Source organism: Schistocerca nitens, chromosome 11 (genome assembly GCF_023898315.1).
Source record: "Schistocerca nitens isolate TAMUIC-IGC-003100 chromosome 11, iqSchNite1.1, whole genome shotgun sequence".
NCBI lineage: Eukaryota > Metazoa > Arthropoda > Insecta > Orthoptera > Acrididae > Schistocerca > Schistocerca nitens.
The window spans coordinates 38,562,448-38,578,441 of record NC_064624.1 but is presented as its reverse complement, the minus strand read 5'-3'; the positions used below and the strand labels follow the sequence as shown (position 1 = coordinate 38,578,441).

The following is a 15,994-nucleotide window of genomic DNA, read 5'->3' as shown; positions in this document are numbered from 1 at the left end:
CCTCCCTCCCTCCCTCCCTCTCTCTCTCTCTCTCTCTCTCTCTCTCTCTCTCTCTGTCTCTCTCTCTCCCCCCCCCCAACACACTCTCTCTCTCTCTCTCTCCCCCACTTGTAATTAATAAATAATCAATCAAAAAGATAAGAATTTTAAGTGAAAGTTGAAGTAAAATAAAAAAAGAAACATATCTCACGACATAGATAAGGATGCTTAGCAACTTTATAATAACCAATAAAATAAAAAAATTCAAAATGAAAGATAAGAGATAAATAAAGAAATAGTCAAGAAAATAAATACAAAACTCTCCCAGAGTGCATCCCAGAGTGACCCAGAGAGCTAAAACACTAAGAAGAATCACTTCTCGGCTTTTGGCAAGATCAATGTGTAGAAGTGTATATAAAATTAATAAATTAATATTCAAAACAACCCACCCACCTCCCCAGGAATCGGAACTCCTGCAGAGATAATGGTTGATAAGATGAATAAACAATAATAATAATGCATGGATGTGTAAAACATGCAGTACAAGTAGTCAGAACACAGCTCAGCTGGCTTCAAGTACTGATAAGAGGAGCGCCATACGTCACACTTCCTGGAAATAATTAGCTCGTAACTGGGCGCAGCAGGAAGTAGCATGCTGATAATCCAACATGGCGCCCACATCCTGCATTTTTCCCAGCGGATCGCGCTTAGTTAAAACTATTGCGCGATCCTCCAAGCTCTAGCGGCAGCCAGGCGAACTACGTGGCCACTGGCGCTGTTTGTAGCTGCAGCAGCTAAGTCAACACATCCATGCAGATATGCAGTGTTGCTGTTTCAGGCTGTAGTATGTGTGTTATTAAAATACATGTGCGCTTCCATCATGACTGCATTAATAGTCTATGAATGTACCTGCCACAAAAAATGTTGGGCAGTAAAGATTAAGGATATGACACAAGTAAAGTACCCAGTACCTACACAATGCTTACATGGAGGTCTCTAAAACAATTGAAAAACAATTATCATCAAAATTTATGTATTGTTGAAGTTTTCCAGAAATTCTGGTTCTTATTCTGGTTTGTTTTATGGTTGACTGGCATAGTCTAAAATTTTAATTGTAAGTTTTATTTCTACTACATTAATAAATAGAAAGGTATTTGTTTGAAACCTCACTTGCATACTTTTTGATTTCTTTCTTCATTATTTATATTCTGTTACTTCACTTCCATATGTATGAAAATACATGTAACTGAGTTTTAAAAAAGTTACAATGTTTAGTGATTCAGTTGTGAACTTCTAGAATCTGACACACAACGATACTGGTTACGTTAAAAAACCTGTATGATCCCAATTAAGAGTTTAAAAACATTCGAAATTCACCAGATACCATGCCAAACAGAACTATATACCAAACACAATGCAAAAAAGTTAGAAGTTACAGTCAGAGGAAAAGAAAACACTGGAGCATTAATGCCTTCAGTAGTTTGTGATCTTTCATGTGCAACATGATGCATATGGGGACCTGAAAGACAGCATAGTTCTGTTCTGTGGGAAAGGGTTTAACTGCAGGTGGAATTATGGGACCCAGATACTACAGTGGTAGCTCGTGCATCAGCTGTTGTCACTGCCACTCGATATGTAGTGTCAGCCTGCAGTGTTTAATGGGTGATGATGTGGTATTTATGTGTGTGTCTATTAAGTCATTTGTGTTCTGTAGTGTCAGGTGACCAAATGTAAAAATTTTCAAAAAGGCACACTGCAAATATACTGGAAAATTTACACCCATTTCAATCTTTTTAGTCAGCATTTCCATTTGTACAAGGCTTCATATAAGTTGCAGTGCCAAAAACGTAGTCTTGGATTAAAACCATCTGCAAGTGTGTCATTCACATTCATTCATCAGTATGCATTTTTCCATAGATTGATGTGACATCGATTATTGTTCATGAACAGTCATTATCCAGCTGATTAACATCCATACAAGATACCTAATCAAAATAATAATGCTTGCACTGGTTCTTGACTCATTGCGAATCAAACAAAAAAAACTGTTTGCTAGGTGAAATAAATTTCCAAGGGTGAAAGTGTTTGCCAGACAAAGGAAAGCCATTTACAGAGCTAAGATAATAGAAGAGGAACATTTAAAAATAATTTCTGTTAGTTAAATCTTATTCAGTTAATACATGTAACTGAATTTTTTTTATACAATTAATAAATGGGTGTAGACTATTAATTTGTAGCACTGTATTTTAAAAAGACTGTAACACTTGAAAGTGAATTATTTTAATTCTCATCTAAAAATTTCAAAGCAAATTGGCAGTGACTCAGATTAATAATTATTTTTACCTCACCAGTTCCTTCCTTCTGGTGGAATATTATAATTTTAAATCTCTAAAAGTTACTATATATGTAATTTCTTCTGCACTTTTATGAATTCTCTCTTATAGCACTGGATTTACAGACACCTAAATATTCTTTCTTTGTTGTATGTATATCAGTATTTAACATCCGCCTCCTTACTCTTCAGATTGACTCAGTGTACTGGTGGGAGCAGTGGCATATCATGTGAAGAAACTTGTCACCATAGACTGGTCCAGGATGAGTTGATGATAGACATGAAGTCAACACAAGAGTTTGGTACCAATACAGAAGATACGGCTGTTGATAAGAACTGCTCAGTTGCCACGCGATATAACTGTAGTATGTGGGAAAAGGAATTACATGTATATAGCTGTAATTTCTGCCACCAGAGCTTTCCTTCAAAATACAGATTCATAAAGCATGTGTTTATGCACATTGATGGCATGGAACCACCTTCGTATGTTTGTAAGTGGTGTGGTGAAGTATTTCACAGTAATGTTAGTTTGAAAAAACATTTGAGAATGAGTGAGAACTACCATTTCTCAACTGCAGGCAACCATGAAAAATATGGCTATAGTGATGAGCATCAAAGCACTAGCTTCTCGGATAGTGAGCCAGACGTTTCTGTCTCAGAACTCAAGCTGAATTCATACAAGGAAACGTGGAAAGCTGCAAACAAGTCTGCTAATGACAAAGGTAACACAATTATGACAAATGATACAGAGGAAACCAATCATTATGGAACTTTATCTACAACTGTTAATGTCAGTTTCCAGGGTAATCTACTTACTGCAAACAGAACCCACAAATGTGATATTTGTGGCAAATCTTTTGCTCGTGCAGGCAATCTCAAGAAACATGGATTAATTCACACTGGAAAGAAACGTCACAAATGTGAGATTTGTGACAAATCGTTTACCCAGTCAAATAATCTCAAGACACACACATTAATTCACAGTGGAAAGAAACCCCACAAATGCGATATTTGTGGGAAATCTTTTGCGCTGTCAACTTATCTCAAGAGACACGCATTTATTCACACTGGAAAGAAACCTCACAAATGTGAGATTTGTGACAAATCGTTTACCGATTCAGCTAATCTCAACACACATACATTAATTCACACTGGAGAAAAACCTCATAAATGTGAGATTTGTGACAAATCGTTTACCCAGTCAGCTAATCTCAAGACACACACATTAATTCACAGTGGAAAGAAACCCCACAAATGCGATATTTGTGGGAAATCTTTTGCGCTGTCAACTTATCTCAAGCAACACGCATTTATTCACACTGGAAAGAAACCTCACAAATGTGAGATTTGTGGGAAATCTTTTGCTTTCTCAAGAGATCTCAAGAGACATTTATTAATTCACACTGGAAAGAAACTTAACAAATGTGACATTTATGGGTATTCTTTGGCTTTCTCAAGCGTTCTTAAGAAACTTCACACTGGAGGGAAACCTCGTATTTGTGGGAAATCTCAAGACACGCACATTAATTCACAAATGTGAAATTTTTGACAAATCGTTTGCCCAGTCTGGTTATCTCAAGAAACATACATTAATTCACAGTGGACAGAAACATCACAAATTTGACATTTGTGGGAAATCTTTTGTTAGGGCAGGCTATCACAAGTAGTGATGGGGATCTCGTGAATGAGTCGTTCAAATGAACGCTTCACTACAGTGAAGTGTGAACTAACCACTCAATTTCAATGAATTGGTACTTCAAACTCTTCACAGATAACACACTCCACACTTTCTTCAAGTTCACTCACTCTCTTCCCCTCTCCCTCATCCCATTACATCGGCGTTACGTCACTCATTCTCCCTTCACTTCAGTCCCCCCCTCTACTGCCTGTCGATGAATCGCGCGGCGTTTGTGGGAAACGATAGGTTTTGGGATTGTGGAGGTGAGGGGCAGGGAGAAGGCAGCGTCAGCTGTGTGAGCACACACAGCCAACATGAAAACAAAAGTTGTGTTAATAACACTGAAAGACGGATTTTACCTGAAATCGTACCAATTACTACAGATGACAGTTTACGTTTTGAATTTGGGGGGTTATATTATTCTCAACAAAATAAAATCTACAGGAAAACTTCTGAATAATTACTTAACGTAGATATATAGACTTTGTGACAGTGGTAAACATACTCTATTTTGTAATCAAAATATCCACGGGTGTACTGCCGGTCTACAGTGTCCAACGGGCACTGTAGACCGGCAGTACACCCGTGGATATTTTGATTATCAAATACGCCGGGAGAAACTTGAGAATCATATACTCTAGTTTGGATTAAATTTTAAAAGGAACATGAAATTGGACTGCATTTTGTTGGTAGCCCTAGTTTTTCAGTCCATGAATACAACAAATAATGTTTCACTTGGCTGATAAAGACTTTTTCGGGCGTTTCATGAGAAAATGTCGAGCAAGATTAAATGTAATACCTTCTTTTATGTGACAGGCTTCTCTGTTTATCTTTCCTTTGTCCCCTTCGACCACACTCTATTTAAGTTAGCTCAGACGCTGTCAGAGCGTAAAACGTTGTGTGCACGTGACTGCATAGTTGGCCATCTGTTGGTAAAATTATGAAGTATTACGAACCTTTATTGTACGAGCGAGGCGAAGCGAGCGTAGCGGCGAACTGGGCAACTTCGCCAGGCTTCCGTACTTTACGAATGAACTACTTCATTTGAACGCTTCACGGCAAAGAGTGAAATGAATGAAGTAGTTCACGGGAATCAACAAGTTCGACCCATCTCTAATCACAAGACACATCATTCATACACACTGGGAAAAGACCTCACAAAAGTGATGAAGTGTTCATTCTTAGATCAGCTGATTTCAAGACAGATGCATTAGAATACATTGAAAGGGGACCTCACAAATGTGATATCTGTGACTAAAGTTTCACTCAGTTGGGCACTCTCAAGAGATATGCATTACTTCACATCAGAAAGAAACTACAAGCAAGTGGTAGTTTATGTAAATAGGTTTTCCTGGTTGGTGCCCTCAAGGCCTGTAAAATAATGGATGAAGCAAGGGGTCAATAAATTATAATGCCTGTGAAATAACATAAAAATCTATAATTGTGAAACAATGTGTACTATAGATTGGTAACAGATAATGTGATAATATAAAAATCAATATCTACAGCTTGGGACATCAAGAAATTGTATTACTTAATACTCCAGAAACGGGACTCAAATGTATATTTGTCATCAACACTGCTGTTCTTTTCCTATCAGTCTCGAGACAGGAAGATTGTGTATTGTGATAAAACCATGTGTGTGTCAGTAATCATAGGTACCATGCAATATTCAGGCCAAGGATGTGTGATGACTTGCATAGTCATCATGTATTACTTGTATTTTAGAAACAGTGACAGTAGAAATATATTAATGGCACTTCCTTCATTCACGCTAATACACTCAACACTGGAGAAACATGGTTATAACAATTATTTCACTCAGATATGTTTTCTCAAGAGATGTCATTAATAGTATGTACATTTATGTTCTGTTAGTACTAATCCTGTATCAGTAAACGTAAAAACAAATATAGCAACGTGCTTAATAGCATGTTTGACCACCTTTGGAACACAATACTTCGACAGTTCTACATGATATGGACTTAACATGTCATTTATGTGTTTCGGGATGTATGTTATACCATTTGCATTCCACATGTTCAGATCAGCTACATGGTGTGGTCAAGATGTGTTAGGTACCATGCTACTCAGACCACTGTGGAGTCATTCTGCACATGTGACATGGACAGTTATCCTCCTGGAAGATGCCTTCACCATGGGAGAGCACATCCAGGCATGAAGCAATCTATGCAGTGGCTACAAAGGTCACATAGTCAGCAACTGTCATGATCTCTTCAATTACTACCAGATCTCCCAAACGAGCCCAAGTGACTGTCCCCATGGCATAATGGGCTCTCCACCTGGTGCCATTCACCTAGATATAGCATATCTGGATGTGGCAACTGACCTGGTGTAACAGGAAATGTCATCCATCCTGACAGTTGACATTTGCGTTGACCTTCATTGTAGCCTCAATGATCCCTGCAGTTGCAATTGAACATTTTGGTGGATTGGTATGGAAACACACAGTTACCATATGTTGTGGAGCCCTATGTTCAACGATGTACATTGAATTGTGGGTTCAAACCATGCATGGTTGCTCAAGCATTGTTTTCCATAATTAGATATGCCACATGTCCAGCTTCACAGAGCAGGCAAGCCTCTGACCTCCATGATTTGTGATGGATAGGTGTATTACATGTTTTCATAAGGTTATCGATTTATCACCTTTCAGCCACTTTCCACAGACGTTCACAACAGTAGCATAGATCCAGCCTTCCAGCTTCACCACTTTTAAGGTTCTAGTTCCCAACTGCAATGGCACTGTAACCTGCCCTTTGCTAAAGTCACTTATGTCATTGGGTTTACATGTTCATGACCCATGTAATTGGTAGAACAATTCCTTGTTAATTTCTGGTCTGCTTATATACTTGTAATCTGCTTATTGCATCATGTATGTACAACATATGGCATTCATTCTCCTCACGGGGAGTATTCATGACATTTTTGCTCATCAGTGCATCTTCACATAAATGGGTCAGATGCTAAAATGTGTAATCTAATAAATTCATTGTTCTTGGCTGCCATTTACACCAGTGCACAATAGCTATATTTTTTGCAAATTTTGTTTCACAAAGCTCTGTACATGATTGAGAGATGATGTAGATACGTGTTATGCACTAAAGCTCTTAATTATTTTTTCAGTTTGTAATACCATGTAAGTTCTACACAAAATGAAATAGGTATACAAACATTAGGTCTTAGGATTTGATTCCAGTTATTCGTATACACAAGAACAACACTTGGGAGAGCTCGGAACATGAGTACTAAATATTTCCTGCATTTTATTCAAAGATGTTTCCATTGTGGTTAGTTTCCTTAATGTGTGTAAATAAACATGACGTTTTTGGAAATCTGTATTCATGCTTCATTTTTATTTTCAGAACGATTGTTTTTATTTTTGATTTCCTTCCTATTTCTTATTGGTGAAAGTGCATGTGTAACAACTGGAGATAGTTATAATTGATTGCCACTGTTCTGTTTCGCTACACTTCAGCTATGACACTCTGTAGTGATGTGATTACATTTTATTCCATCTTTCTCATGATAGGACATCCACAACTGCTGTATAGAGTATTCATAATAGGCAACATCCACATACATTTGTATTAAATATTATGTTCCAATAAAAGGAAGGAAAAGCCAGGTTTCTGGACAATAGCCTTATATTCCAATGAGTTTGAAAATACGCTACTATGTGTGGTGAGTATACATATTATGAATCTCTAAGAAAAACAGTAAAATTAGTAGTAACGTGTTAAAAAAAGATCACAGTATGGACTGAATAACTGTGTGAGCTAAAGATGGGTCATATAGCATTTCTCTGGTACACAAGATGTAGGCAGAAAATGAACATATTCAATGGTTGTGTGGAAAACTACCTAAATAACCGAGTCTACAAAAACAGTACATGCCCATAAATTAAAGAGTGTAACGGCACCTAATAAAATCATAACGTAAGCTAATCATGACAGAATAAACTATTCTACAAGAATGGTCAAGGACAAGTAAATTTTAGGATGTGGATTCAATAAAAAAGGAGGTTTAGCTCAATCATATTGATAAGATTCATTATTTTTCCTATAATCTTTGCAGTTTGTAGTATAAAAGTTTAAATTGCAAAGTTATTGAAGGATACATTACAAGCAGATAATATAGCCATAATAAACTAATCTTATTAACACAATTGTGACACTAGCATTGTTCTCTTAATTCTTATTGCATGTAATTGATATTGATTCTTAAGTAATATGTCATTGGTTTGGTCCTTAGCTAAGTGGAATGTAATGCTCTCACATGTTGCAAAATGACAAAATTATACAATGGAAACAAACTAATACATATCAGCATCCCATCTCCTAATGCATAGTTGTAAACAAGTCATGACTGAATTGTGCTAGAATCCAAAATCCACTTAAGTATAAAATTACCCAACAGCTGCTGCTCGTGTGGCACGTGATCTGAATGGTTCACAATATCTTTGATTACATATGATCCATAGAACCATTGTGAGGACAACTACAGTGACTGGAAGAGAGATGACACTGGGTCAACCACTCTTTATAGGTATTCCAGCTTACTCCTCTCAGTGATGTGTGCAGTGCCATGGTCAATGGTAACTTTGATTGTTTTTGGTTGTGTAGTCAGGCTGTCGGTTGGGTGCCAGCACAAAAGGTGTTTTAGGCAAATTAGCAGAAAAGTTCAAAGCTGTAGTGTGTGTGTAAGTTATATTAGCAGATAACCTAATGGTGGGTGTGCTACATATACAATAAGAAAGTTGAAAAAACGTATACCATTGGAAAAACTCGATAAGTCTGAAGTGTAAATGCATGGTCACAGCAGAGACCTGCTACTATAGTTGACTGCGCTACCAAATATGGTAATCTGTTCCCAGTGGGCCTAAATAAAAATTGGTGCATTGCCTCAACAGTGTGAGAGCAAGGGAATTCTTTAGTTTCCTCTAAAAGCAATGTAGTTTCACATTTGACACTAGTGCAGAGTAATAAGGTAGGATGCTTGTAATAATTAGTGTTAAAGCACAGATGAATCTTGAACTACGTGACAGTCTGATGGATACCCCTTGCAAACAGACAGGATGTCCGTTTGCCGAACATCGCGTTCATAATTAGGTACATAAGTGACAGGGAAAGAGAATGTGATAACACTCAAATTTGCGACTGGTGCAAGTTACGGTCTGGGATATCTGTATATTTAACACATCTATAGATGATGGCAGTTGTACAATAGCAGCAGTGCAATAATACGGCAAGGTTGATACCTACATGGAGTAGATCATTTGTATGTGTACTGATGCATGAAATGAAGTATTAGTTATTGGTTTGATAGAAGGTTTCAGAGGGCACTAAGTTAGGAATGAGTCTCTGTTGCTCTTTTGGTTGAATGGTAGTGTGCAGAGTGTTAACATGTAACTGTTGTGTGGGTGTTATACAACAAGATCCGTAAGGCTTTGGTTTCTTCCAAAGTAGCAGTCAGTTTGCACAGTTCTCTGTGTACTTAATCACGCTGGATCGCGTTTTTAAGTTCCTAATATTGCAGTATTAGCACAGTAGCTATATTATGAATTTGTCAGGTGGTAGCCAAAAGATTGTCTTCAATGTGATTGAGCAGCACATGTCAGCTTACTAGGATTTCGTGATACTGCATAACAAAGAATGAAGCTCATAGGAGCTTTATCACAGCAATCAGCATCAGTCTGAGCAGGGATAACAAATTTGTTTTCAGCGCAGCTGCACTTCCATTAAACCAAACTCGCATAGTGTGGTGGAGTGGTTCTGTGACTGGTTGTTCACAGGATGAACAGTGTCTATAATTCAGTGAAGGAGAATTAAATCAGAGTGAAAAGACAGGGATGATTAGTGCACATTGGTCGTTTCTGCTTGCATGCTGCAAGAGTTAGCACACATGTAGAGGCAATTGCAACAGGGTACCAAGGTTCGATGGCTTTGCAATCAAGATGACTGATCAGCAGTATTTATATCCTGTCACAGGTGCTAGTTGTCTTGAAACTTTGCACAAGTTTGGCGTTTATTATTCTTTCAAAAAAATTGTGATGGTTTATGTTAAGTAGGGCTGAATGTTGAGAGGACTGAATACACAGCCAGTTGTTTTTGGCAGGCCTTTAGAAAGAACAGAAGACGTTATAGACTGGTATATTGCAAAATTAGGTCAACATTTGGCCAATGTGTATGATTTACTGTAGTTGTGCTAATTCTATACTTCGTTAGGAAACCAAAAGTGAGTTTCTATTCCCACTTTTCTGAAAATCTAATGAGAATGAAACCACATTTTGGAAGTGTCCATTATGTAAACTGGCGTGAATATGGAGATGTTACATTTAGGACAAGGATATCAAAATAGTAGCCAGTAGACCTACTCAGTAGTGATAACTTCCTTGGTGAGCTATGGGAAAGAATAGAGGGCTTAGCTGTTAGGAAAATGGGCAAACTAGCTTCAATTGTCTGTAACGATATTAAAGTTGAGAGTATTCGTTACATTTATAATTATAATGTATTAAAATATAACAGATGGTTCAATAAGGATGGGAGGTGAACTAGGAAGGGAATCACGATCAACTGTCTAGCCTCATGATGTCTCAAGCAAACTGGCATGTTGTGCACCACACAGGTTAGCCTATGTAATGAACTGAAAACAGGTGTTCACAATAGTCAATTTTTGAAAAGGATTGTAGTCTTGTGACTTTTGAGGGGCCTAACTGGTTCATGTCAGTCCTAATTAAATTAGGTGAAAAATACAGATGGCAGAAAATGACAATATGAAATGGAAAAAGAAATACATTAACAAGAAAAGAGGTGACATCATGCACTACAATTACTGAAACCTACATTTAATCATAAAATCAAGCAAAATAAGGGCAGGAGGTTGTTGCTAGATGAATCAGACGTTTTTCGTCATCTCATAAGCCTATCAAGGTGTAATGAACCTACGAGTGGTAGGAATCGAAGTGGCATACAAGATTTGTCATGAAGCCATAGAATTTTATTCTGCTGCTATAAAAGTATGTCAAAGCTAAAGGTGGTAAGGGAAGGTGAAATTAGCGGAAACGCCTATAGATACGTGAGGTAAGTAAATGAGTTAAGAGGCAGAGCATTTAAAGTTTTTCTCAGTGATGCAGTGCTGGAAAGTGGTACATTAACTTTTTAGGTGTGTAAGGCACTGGGGTGTGTCCAACTGTGTAGCTATTTAGAGTGTACTACATGTGAATGCAAAATGTGGTATGTATCAGTGGAAATTAAAGGATCACAAAATTAACCTGTATCAGTAATGTATCCAGATACACAGCTCTTTTAGTTAGTGCCAGATGGGGAAGCACAGAGCTGTTGAACAGTTTGCATGAAGCATTCTAAGTCTTTCCATAAACGGAATTGTGGTCATCAGATGAGTTTACCATTCATGTCATCAAAACAGCAGAGCCTAACTGGCAGGTAAAACACATCACTAGAGGGACAAATGAACAACATTGTAGGTTAGTGAGTATTTAATTAGAGTATGAGCGTAATTGATAACATTGGTGGTGATCACATTGGGAAAAAGACTTCATTATTCTTATTTCTTCTTGAAGGAGTGAGCAAGGCTGAAATTGGTGTGGTGCTAGGTGCATCAGCCAGGAACTGCTTGGGAAATATGGTTGTATACTGCTGAATGCCTCATTTTATTCGATGGAGGATGTAGATAATGTCTGAGGTCCCCTCTTGCACAATGACGTCGATTAATGTAGGACAAGTGTTCATAACCATCAAATGGAGGTTCCAGTATTATAAAAACAGATAGATACCCAAGGGAAGATCAATGTTCAAACTGGAAACAATGTGGAACATTATTGCCTGTGTACACACAGTATTCAAAGCAGTGTCAATAGTAGGTGAAACAGTGAGTCAAAATAACACAATAGTGTAGGAATTAGTGATAGTTACGCACTCAGGGAACACTCTGTAAGTGTCTAAGAGTGAACGTTGTGTTTCATAGGTGTTTGTGTTGGGTGTGAGTGAGTAAGGCCACTACAACCCTAATTGAGGTACTGTAGTTCTCAGTGTGCAAGTGGGTCACGCATGTTTTTGTGTGACAGCAAGATGATAGATGGTAGAACGGACCATAGTATGAAGACAAATCAGAAGTGCAATGACCAGACAAGTGTCTCTTCGATCGCTAATCGCATCATGTTAGGAGGAGGCCCCTGGAGGAACCAGAAGTCCAAGCAACATCCTCCTGTCTCATTTGCGTGGGGTAGATGTTGAAAGACACTAACTGCCTATCTAGCGAGTCCCATTGGTTCTTCTCACACACAAATTGTTGAGCAGTTAATGATATGGAATAAACAGGAGGGCTGTACATCGAACAAGGCATGTCACATTTCTCACAATATATCGTTGTTCAATGGTCTTACATCCTTACGTTAAATGTAAGTGGTTGTAAGAGATAGCAGTGCTACTATCTTTCAGATTACGATGTACACAGGAAGCAGTTCTAAACTAGGTGGAATCATCTTTTTGGGTGTTGCAATTGAAACATACTATATGAATATCTTAAAAGAATGATCAAGGTTTCAGATAGTTCTCTTGTGGAGTGGTAAGTCCATAATTAACAGGGCATACATCTAATTTGTGAACCACATGAATGGAGTGACTATATTCCCATTGCCAAGATATGAGCCAAGATGATGTGAATAAATCGTAAGTAGAATTAGTGGGGACCAAGACGAAGTGCTTAGCGATATTCCTGTCGCTGCTGAAACACTTACTCTTTGACAACTGATGTGCCAAATCATTCCTCTAGAAAATAACACTGGTTCCTTGCTTAACTAACCAATTGAGAGGCGGCACATATCATCTAGTAAGTCTCTGGGGAATAGCTAAAGCGGACACTGCAGCAAGGCAGCAGTGATAACTCTGTAGTATTGGCTGGAATAGTGAAACAGAACTATGAATACTATGGTACTAAGAGAGTGACATAGTCAAGATGAGCTCAGACTTCTCCTGCTTTACGAAAGAAGGAGAACAGAACTGATTCAGGGACATGGTAGTAGGGACAGGAATAACAGGGTAGGTTAAGAAGCTAACTGCAATGATATGTGACTACAGAATTTTTCCAGAAGTAGAGGATGACTGTTCGTCACGCATTAGCGGTAGTGTAAGAAACCATGTCATTGAGAAGTTGTCCCTATTCCTCCTTGTTTACTGAGAATGAGAACCAATGACTCCACATGGATTTTTTTAGCAGATAGCCAGGTTAGAAGAGGCTGGCATAATCTTCATTATAACGTGCCAGCACTATTGGATTGTCTAACAGCGAAATGGTACAAGCATGGATCCATGCATATGTTTGTTCATATCTGTAGGGTTGTATCAAAATTATGTCCACTTGGACATTAACCATTTGTAATACAGGCAACTACCACCAGGTCTTGTGGAAACAACTTGTTTTAATTATGACTAAACATCTGAATAGTGGTAGATGCGCAACTACAGTTAAGAAATACTACTATATTACTTGGCCAGAGTACAAGCAGTGTAATTCACGATGCCAAAAGTGGATCGAGAGATAACATGTGTCACTGTAGTTCACGTAATAAGTAAGTTTTCCCAGGAGGATATTAAATCACAATCACTGGGGTACCCATAAAAGAAAGAAAATAATTATTGCATATGAATGATACACATTGACTGATCAAGAGTATTTCAGATAAAATGCTGTGTTGAAGCTTAAAGGAAGGTAATCCACCACATACTAGTACATCAAACTAGCTTACTGGTTTTGGCTAGTGTCAGGTGAGAGTGACTACCACATCATTTCTATCACACATTAAATACAGTAAACAAAATACAGAAAAAATGACACAAAACATAAAAAGAGGTACTCATAGAAATATTTTAAGTGAAACGCAAATGAACGTTTATGAATGGCATGCTGTCAGAGTAACTGTCACAGTGACAAGAGCAGTTAGCCCATCACTATGTAATTACAACAATCAATGCATCTACCCTTCTTTGCAGAACCATAAGTAAGTCTTATTCACCCATATGACAGTGAAGGTGCTGCTGTTGTTTCAAAATTGTTTGTCCCTTAACTTCATATAGAACTCTGCATAATTAAACATTACCTCTCACAAACCACTGCTGGGAGACTTTGTTCGACACCTGTCTCTTTAGTGCCTTTCAAGTATCATTGTTTGGTGATGAGGTTAAGTCATTTGTGACACACAAGTAGTATATAATTAAACTTATCTATGCTTTCTTTCTCCTGACCTGCCATTGATACCATATATTTTTAACATGCTGGATTTAGGGTCTCGACATGTAGCAGTGGCTTAGGTAGAAAATCGAGGAAATTGTAGTTTTTAAAGGAGTAATACATTTCCTATAATGGCATATGGCAAAACTCGTAACCATAAATCACTTGTTTCACAAGATCAATCCACGTGAGTTATGATACATTCCACCACTTATTACGAAGACGAGGACTTATTTTTGTTGTGTTATCCATTACATACAAAGAATATAGATCATCTGATGTGCAAAGATGCTGCCAAACAGTAACGTATGCATGCATTGGCCTGACTACTAGTAAAATGTTGCAGTAAGAGTTATTCTTTGTCTACAAAAGGCTAACTCAACTTCCAGATAATAATTATTTATACAACATAACTTCCCACTAATGTATACTGTGAGAGTCTTGGGTAATTTCAAATAGCTGTTGTTTGCATATTTTAGGCGAGTTTGTCAAGTACATGATCACTGTAGGTAACTCATTGCATGAATTAGTCTTTAGTGTTAACTCCAAACACTTGATATAGAGGTCCTCTGGTTGTTGCAAATTTGGTTCCTAATTGTTATATAAATGAATGCACTTATCTTTTGTCTCTTCGTGTATTTTATTAAGAAGTTTACTTGCCCGTTGTGGACAAGAGAACTATGAATTCTAAAGTAAATTTTGATAGTAAAGTGGAAATATGATAATATGTGAAAATTTGGTGTATGTATTTTTTCGTACAAAACTCGGCAAAAGAAAAATATTTATTGCTGTAAGGAAAACATTCGATTAATAGCAACTACTGGAAAAACACTTTATTATTTGATGTCTACAATTATCTACTTCACTTTAACGCTGCTTCTGAGCTGGTTAAGTAAAACATTCTTCTACCTCAGAACTGTGATTCTCTTCTTGTAACAATGTAGTACTGATTAAACCTCATTTGCAATAGTGTAAATGCGTTCGTAAAAAGTCCATTTCACATGATGTAAAATCTTTAGTGTACATAAGGCAAAATTCAGTTATTTCATGTATCACCACTGTGTGTTTCTCACTTAAAGGAACGTCTAAAGCTTTACTTAGTAACATAGTAACCTCCTGATGATGTTGAATAGTAGCCCCTCACGTTCTCTTACTGGTACATTATTATTACAAAACAACTGGTCTCTCTAAACTCATGTCCACTGAATAAGCAATTACTTCTGGTCACACTTTAATCATTTACACTATTACTGCTCTCGTTACTTTGCTGTTAATATACAGTATTTTGTAATACATCAAGACGTACTCCTATTTTAGAAAGCAATTCTTGCAGCTTCTTGCATAAAAAAACTGCAAAAGAAAGATGGCAAAATTAGCCTCAACTGGATACTGGTTCTACAGTATAGCGCAATTCGTTTACACTAGTCAGTCAGAATGACTGACTGAACGACAGAATTATTACTCAGAATCACACCAATAAAATACATTTCTTCCCATAGTGAAATCACTCCTACACAGAATAAAATACCACATGAAACTCGTTCAAACAAACAGTACCTCAATCCCATGACCTCAAGGCATAAGGGTGTTTATTTCTCAAGGCATACTTAGGATATGCTGATAGCAACTTGTCCTTTTTTCCTGCATTTCTGCATGATAGTATATGTGCCTTCTCATAAATTATTTTGAGTTGGACTAAGTGACACTGCAGAGGGTGGCAGAGCTTGACCATGGTA

General features: G+C 37.5%; 1 protein-coding gene across 9 annotated transcripts in view; it reads left to right on the top strand.

The window, feature by feature from the left end:
- The window catches only part of LOC126213063 (zinc finger protein 43-like), a 173,432-nt gene that overhangs the window by 112,626 nt on the left and 44,812 nt on the right, over positions 1–15,994 (top strand). For 3 of the 9 annotated variants that reach the window (XM_049940639.1, XM_049940637.1, XM_049940640.1), the window contains one exon: positions 2,504–7,349. The exons of 4 other annotated variants lie outside the window; for them this stretch is intronic. In XM_049940639.1, coding sequence (XP_049796596.1) covers positions 2,504–3,851 — 1,348 coding nt within the window. In that variant the 3' untranslated portion in view covers positions 3,852–7,349. Of the gene's footprint in view, positions 1–2,503; positions 7,350–15,994 lie in introns of those variants that run through there. 2 more of the 9 variants (XM_049940638.1, XM_049940641.1) reach the window with 2 other exon arrangements.